The following is an 8,219-nucleotide window of genomic DNA, read 5'->3' as shown; positions in this document are numbered from 1 at the left end:
AAAGTGGTGTAGTGTGGGTAGTGTTTTGAGGGTAAAGACGGTACATCACCCCTCCTATTAGGGTACTTAAAATAAAGTAGTTTATTGGGTAGTATTCACCAATTAGCTATAGTGTGAGAGAGATGAAGATGGAGATTTACATGTGGGCACTCAACTAATCTTCCACCATCATTATAATAATTACTTCCTCCGTCCCATTATAAGTGTCATAGTTTGATTTTTCAAGTCTTTCTTTTACAACCTTGACCGTAAATATTTTTGTTCGTGTCATATAATACTTGATGAAAATTATATCAATGTAAAATACATTTAAAAACCAATCCATTCATATATTTTACATCAAATATTATATAACACAAACAAAAATATTGTCGGACAAGGTTAAATAAGAAAGACTTGAAAAATCAAACTAGGACATTTATAATGGGACGGAGGAAGTATTATTTTTTTATAAAGAACAATGGTTTAGAGTATTTGAGAGGAGCGATACTGATGATTATTAGATGTTACAGTGGTTGATGATATAAATGACATATATCAGTGCAACATTTGTGGAACTCGGGGTAGTGTGTAGGATCGCCCCTCCCACCCTTGGTAAATATTTATTGAGGCGTATATTTAAATAAATAAATGAAAATCGGGTAGGGATCGAACCTATGCCTTCTGGTGATGGGAAAGCTAGCTAGTTAACAAATGTGGCATTCATTTTGTTCTAGTTTCCTCTAAACATTTCTAGTGATTATCGTACAAAAACCTATGGGTAAATTAAATTTTGATATTACATGTAAAAAATACCGGTATGTCACCTGATCTGGTGGCCAATATGAAGATAGCTTACTTGGTAGGTTTTTGTGTCTTATTTGGAAGTCCTCGTTTCTAAACTAGGTATTGAATGCATTTATATAGGAGAGCTAGAAGTATTGTAACTTTTTCATTCCGAAAAAAAAAACAAAACAAACTTGATACAAGGTGTATCCATAACATAGTTCGATCAGCTCCTTACGCTACTAAGGTTTGACGATGGTTTAAGGTGATATACAACAAGGTGTTGGTGGTGGTTTGTTTAATAACACAAAACAAAGAAGTATATATAAAACTTAACAAAATTAGCATCATATCCTATAATTTATTGATAGTAAGGTTGTTGAGGCACCGCTTTACACATCAGTGGTGTTATCCAACGTTATGAGTGCAGACGCTATGAGGATGGCGGATGAAGGGGGGAACAAAGGGGCACTATGGTGAGTTGGTGCCGGCTTTCCGACGTGAAGGGGGTATAACGCCGGGGGGGGGGGGGGGGGGGGGGGGGTCGGGGGGCTGTACCCACGGCAAACAGCCTAATAACATGTAAAAAATCAAACGGTAAAAATTTCAGTGGTTGATAGATTGAAACTAAAATTACACTGAAAGAGTACATGTATGACTAGTATACTTTTTATTGGTTGGACCACTTTGTCCATCATTTTTACGGACCCGGCCGGCCCCCATCTTCTACTTAACGTGCCTATATACAAAAGAAAGGAAAAAAAAAGATAGGAAACTGTTACATCTATCTTCGTCCTTATAAACCTTCTTGCGTTAATCACAACTCTCACGGCTTCCATCCACTACTCCAACATGCTTCTCATTTTCTTCGTCGTGTTTATTTCTGCTGCGGTGTTTCTTCACCGCCGTAGAACACGCCTCCCTATCACTAATTGGCCGTTTGTTGGCATGACACCACATATCCTCCTAAACATCCATCGTATTCATGATTTCATCACTCATATCGTGAAACTTAGTGATGGTACTTTTTTGTTCAAAGGTCCTTGGTTTGCCAATATAGACATGCTCTTTACCTCTGACCCAGCCAACATTCACCACATGTTGAGTAAGAACTTCCAAAACTACCCCAAAGGTCCCGACTTTCGTAACATATTTGAAATCCTTGGAGACGGCATCTTTAACTCGGATGACGAGTTATGGGAAGTTCATAGGAAAACAACTATATCTCTGTTCAAGCACCCGGAATTTCAAACACTCTTGCAAACAAATATCAAAAACAAAATCAAAAAGGGCCTTCTTCCGCTCCTTAACTCTGTCTCCTCGCATCATCAGGAGACGGATTTGCAAGATGTATTTCAGAGGTTCACTTTTGATGCTATATGTGTATTGCTTTTGGATTATGACCCCGAAAGCTTGTCCATTGATTTACCATTTGTTCAATGCGAGAAGGCTTTCACGGACGCTGAAGAAGCTCTTTTTTTGAGGCACTTTTTGCCCGAAAGTGTTTGGAAGCTGCAGAAGAGATTGGGTTGGGAAAGGAGAAGACGTTGAGTGATGCTTGGAAGGTGTTCGATGAGTTTATATACAAGTGTTTGGATTTAAAAGACGAAAACAAGGAGGAACAGAAGTCAGGGCTATTAACATCATTGATGAGAGGTTTTGAAGGACAGAGAGGGACGTCCGCGGACTCAAGAAAGTTTATAAAAGATACGGTACTCAATCTGATGATCGCGGGCAGAGACACCACAAGCACATCTCTGTCTTGGTTCTTTTATCTCCTTGCCCAAAACCCGATAGCAGAGAAGAAGATTCGTGATGAGATCAAGAAACATTTGGGTGGCAGAAAATGGGAAAGTTTGAGCGTAAAGGAGTTGGGAGAATTGGTGTATCTTCACGGAGGTATATGTGAAGCATTAAGGCTATATCCGCCGGTTGCTTTGGAGCACAAAGCGCCATTGTCCCCCGACGTACTCCCAAGTGGTCATGCTGTTGATGAACATGCCAGGATAATTCTGTCCTTTTATACTATGGGTAGAACTGAAGGCATATGGGGAGAAGATTGCATGGAGTTTAAGCCGGAAAGATGGATTTCAAACGGAGGAAGGATAAAGCATGAACCGTCGTACAAGTTCACCGCATTTCATGCAGGGCCTAGGACATGTTTGGGTAAGGAAATGGCTTTTATTCAAATGAAAATGGTGGCTTCTTCGATCATTTACCATTACCATGTGGAATTGGTGGATGGTCATGAAGTATGTGCAAGTGATTCCATTTTACTACAGATGAAGTATGGTTTGAAGGTCAGGCTATTCCCCATCAACATCAACCAAGCTTCTTGATATGATTTCAGTCAGCTTCATTAAATAATAAAAGGGACGTCCTTTGCGTATATATAGGCGTGGAATATATAAGTTCTAAGAAGTTGATTCTGATATAAGTGAACAACCATGTATCTGCAGTTACATTTGAAAAGATTCAATTAACTTGATACATAAGTTATCAGTTAATATTAATACCTTGATCTTTAATGTATAACTTATGAAATTTAAATCAAGAGGAGTACTCAAATATTTTATTATAGAATGTTTTATTTTCAAACTAGGATAGTACCCGTGTTACACACGGGTTGACATTAAATATGTAACAAAATGTATCTAAAACTACCATACAATATATATATATATATAAACAACCATAATATATCATCAAATTTATAACCCAAAAGATATAATATTTATCTATACTGGAGATGTAGATAATAAGATAGTCTACATAAACAGTTAATAATTACACAAACTTAAGTTTATAATATATAAAAGTCATTACAACTAATTAGATGTTAACGTTGCTACACAAACATGATAGTCAAAATTTGCAACTTTAAACAAAATCATCAGTACCTAAAACCTGAAAAAGAAAAACAAAATATGGAAGTCAATTAACTACTTAACTCAAATGTGACTAACATATATCATAAAGACTTCATGTAAACATAAATATGTAAATACTTTTGTTGTAACACACACAAAATGTTTATATGTAACACAAGTTTATATAAATAACAAAATAAATAAAACTGGTTATAAAAAATTAAAGACTTTTGAAACTATTATATTATTGAAAGAATCATACTAATCATAAACTATAAAACAAAAGAAGATATAAACATGTGAGGTAAACTTACCAACCATCAGCTTCATCAACAATCCAACAAAAAACCAAACTGCCATCACAACCTACGACACCAAAAAAGTGATTTTAACAGTTTATTGTACGCTTTTATATATTAATGTAATAACATAAACAAACAAACATTGCAATCAATAAACTAAAGAATTAAAGTAATTAAGTAAATAAACACATTATTGAATAACTGTCACCTTAAACTTCAACATCAGATTCAAAGGAACTATGAAGATCGTCAAAATCGGATTCGTAGTTTTGACACTCTAAAAGCCATTTAACCTTCTCACTGACCTCCTCTTCCAAATCAAAATGTGCCATGTGTTTTCTCTCATTCGAAAGCTTCAACTGATCCAAATCTCTTTAAAGATAAAGATCATTTGATTGCAATATTGATCTTGGCTTCACAGTCTTCTGTTGCCCATTCACATACTTTATAACAACCAAATTCTGAAAAGGATAAAAAAACCATTGACTCACATTGACAACCGGAAGAACCTCTTGATCATGTTGTACAATATCCTCTCGAATAGCATTCATTAGTGAGTTCTCTTCATCAGATAAAAAAACTTTTCGATTCCTGGCTGCGTATATTTGATACTTCTTGAGAATATCAAAAGACAAAACATAGTAGATGTTATGCTTGTGAATTACCGAGCGATCACTGATAATGAACTCATATCTATTGTTATCAGAGCAAAACTTCCAGTTAACAATTGTCGACATTGTGGACGAAAATGAAAAACTGATTGTGTTTGATTGTCTGATTGAAGAAATTAGGGTGTGATTGTTCATCTTCAAAAACCGTATAAATTAATCAAAAATAATGGCGGTTATTGAATCCATAAAACTAATTATTAACCCTATACTTTTAGACTTTTTATAAACATTATACCTATATTTTGTTTATTTTTTAAATCTGGGAAATAAATAAGATATACAATATATATCAAATAAATTATAATTAAAAACATACATGTTTAATAATTTATACTATAAATACAAGATAAAAAAGATACATAAAAAATGTATATAAACTACCATACAATATCATAATATATATATATATAAACAAAAATAATATATCATTAAATTTAGAACCCAAAAAGATATAATATTTATCTATATTGGAGATATAGTTAATAAGATAGTCTACATAAACTGTTAATAATTACACAAACTTAAGTTTATAATAAAAGTCATTACAACTAATTAGATGTTAACGTCGCTATACCAACATGATAGGCAAAATTTGCAACCTAAAACAAAATCATCAGTACCTAAAACCGGTTTCATATTAGATATATAACACAATGTATATAAACTAACATACAATATAATAATATATAACGAAATATAAACATTCAAAATATAATAACATATAATACTATATAAACATCCATAAAAAGAAGTACACCAAACCATTGTCTAAATAATCACCTAATAGAAACAAACGATTAATTGTCTTATCAACCACATTAAACCATTAGATATTAACATTAATTGAACAGGATGACCTTGAAAACTTCCGTCCAAAACAAAACCATGCACCTTAACCACATGAAAAATATAAAAAAACCATGGAACGTTATTAAGAATTAAACCAAAAAGTTAATGTATATATAATGAATGGATGATATCTACAATATGTAGCTACTATGTTGAGGTCAAAAGAAAATAAAACAATTTTATAACCTAAGTTTATAACCAGAAACAAAAAAAAATTATTCAAACTGGTAATTACAAATCAAAGTATATTGAAAATATAATATTAGAGAGACAGACTTATTAAAAGTAATCACTAATACCAAATAATTAAAAATCTAATACAGTTAATACAATCTTCATGCTAACACAAAATAAATATAAACATAAAAGGTATAATCTAAAAGAAAATATAAACATTTGGATTTTAAGTTTACCAAAAATGAACTTACATCACAACCCATCAAAAACCGCAAACTGTCATAACAACCTGACAAAACAAAAAACAAACTGTTATAGGTGTGTATTGTACTTTTTTAGAAGCATATGTATATGAAGTAAACTACTAACATAAAGTAAAAAAGCAAAGTCAAAAATAAAGTCAAAAATTATATTTATCAAAAATCTAACTACATATGTGATCTTATTTACCTTAAACATCTGAAGAAGAACCAAAATAGCTTTGAAGATCATCAAAATCGGATTCATAATTTTGACAACCTAACAGCCATTTAACTTCTCAGCCACCTCATTCTCCAAATCCAGATGTGCTCTTGCTTTAAAAACGTTTGAAAGCTTCAAGAAATCTAAATCTCTTAAAAGAAAAATGTCATTCGATTGCAATATGGACTTCGGATTAACAGTCTTTTGCTGACCATTCACATATTTGATAACAACATTATTTTGCATAGGATAATAAAACCACTCCTTAACATTGACAAAAGGAAGTAGATATTGTTCATGTTGAAAAATATATTCATTTAGAACATTCAATAGTTCTCCCTCTTCGTCGTTAATAATTTGTTTGCGGTTTCCGTATCCTATTATTTGGTACTTAAACGGAATGCTAAAAGACATGACCGATTCGATAGAGGGCTTATGGATTGTAAACAGATCACTAAGAATAAACTGATAATTATTGGTTTCGGATGAAAATTTCCAAGAAACAATTGTTGTCATTGTTGAAAATAATGGAAGAGATGAAGTTTTCTAAGAAACTGATTATTGAATAAGTTATGGTTATTGTTTATCTTCCAAAGAGTCTTTATTTAATTAATAATAAAAATGACGGTTTATTGAATCCATAAAACTCATGATTATCCCTATATTCAAGAAACTATTGACGAACATTTAACCTATTCTCCTATTTACTAAATGTAGTAAATTGATAAGATATAAATGTATATAACATATATTTCGGATATATATATATATATATATATATATCGGTATAATATTAAGCTATAAATAAAAGTCTATAAAATTAAATTTCAAAAACATAAAAGATATACTACAAAAACCATAAACACTAAACATAATTGAACATACAAACATGTACCTATAGTTAAACAAAACATTATAATAATACAATCCTTTTATTAGAAAACCTTAAACATATTTGAAAAGATAAAAACGTAAACAAAAAAGTATTGTCAAAAAATTCATACAAGGTTTCCAAATATTTCCTTATACACAACATTTTTGTTTCACTAATCAATTTGGATTCTTTATCTAATAAAACAATCTTAATACCTTCGCGAGTCTTCACTCTAGACAAAGCAACATAAAGCTGGCCATAGGTAAAAACCGGGTCTTTTAAATACAATCCAACACGCGATAAATATTGTCCTTGACTTTTATTAATAGTCATTGCAAAACAAACCGATATAGGAAACTCTCCTTTTTAACTTGAAGTGAAGCTTCTTATCAGACGGTGTAAGACTTATTCTGCTGAGTAAAGTACGAAATCCAATATTAGTACCAAAAGCAACCTTAGCTTCAATGACGCGTTTACCCAAACTAACAACTTGTAGTCGAGTTCCATTGCACAACCCTTTTTTCTGATTAATATTCCGTAGTAACATAATAGGAACTCCAACCTTAAGTAACAAACGATGGTTTGGCATTCCGGACATCTTTATACCATTAAGAAAATCAGGAGAGTACAACGCGGGATCAAAATCCTCAGATAAACTTTCAACCTCGTCGATGCTATCTGAACTTAAGTACTCCATTTCTTGACCAGGAAAATACGCTAAAATACGATCATTAATCTCTTGAACAACATCATTTAATGGAGCAAGCAAAGCCCGTTCTTGAAAGTAGGTAAGATCATTAAACCTATCTAACATAGAAGAATAAACAAAGTCTATCAAATCAGACATAGGATCAAGGGAATCTTTTATTAAAAGATCCTCTGGAATTGTTATAGTGGCTTCACCATCATTAGGACCACCAAAATTACCTTGACCAATATCCAACAACCAATCAGCAAGTTGTTTAATCTCTAAAGTATTTGACATTTGAGAACCAACGGTCAACCTCATGTTCTTGGTTAGTTTCAAAACCTTACAATTTGACCATATGTAAGAAGAACTAATTGTGGCGTTCACACAATCGTTTCTTATTCCATTCTGTACAACAGGTAAATCTGTCTGAAATCACCACCAAGAACAACTACCTTACCTCCAAACAATGATCCAGAAGTGTTGCCCAAATCAACGTTCATAACATCTTTTAGGGTTTTGTCCAATGCTTCGAATGCATTTTTATGAATCATGGGAGAT

General features: G+C 32.4%; 1 protein-coding gene and 1 pseudogene across 1 annotated transcript; one reads left to right on the top strand and one right to left on the bottom strand.

Moving 5' to 3' along the window:
* The first annotated feature begins 1,558 nt into the window (after positions 1–1,558).
* LOC143603542 (alkane hydroxylase MAH1 pseudogene) lies at positions 1,559–3,250 on the top strand (annotated as a pseudogene).
* A 4,042-nt stretch (positions 3,251–7,292) lies between these two features.
* On the bottom strand, positions 7,293–7,979 carry LOC143603541 (uncharacterized). The gene has a single exon (XM_077080321.1). It carries the CDS (start codon positions 7,977–7,979, stop codon positions 7,293–7,295), a length of 687 nt encoding a protein of 228 aa, XP_076936436.1.
* Between the last annotated feature and the right edge of the window lie 240 nt (positions 7,980–8,219).

The sequence above is a fragment of the Bidens hawaiensis genome, unplaced genomic scaffold, assembly GCF_021521415.1.
Source record: "Bidens hawaiensis isolate Kalapana, Puna unplaced genomic scaffold, B.hawaiensis_p1.1 tig00062110_1, whole genome shotgun sequence".
In the NCBI taxonomy this organism is placed as follows: domain Eukaryota; kingdom Viridiplantae; phylum Streptophyta; class Magnoliopsida; order Asterales; family Asteraceae; genus Bidens; species Bidens hawaiensis.
Note: the sequence above shows the minus strand (reverse complement) of the source record. Positions and strands in the feature narration are given on the sequence as shown.

What these genes read in the sequence shown, in the direction of transcription:
- LOC143603541 (XM_077080321.1), bottom strand. Translation starts at nt 7,979, where the DNA reads ATGAGGTTGACCGTTGGTTCTCAAATGTCAAATACTTTAGAGATTAAA.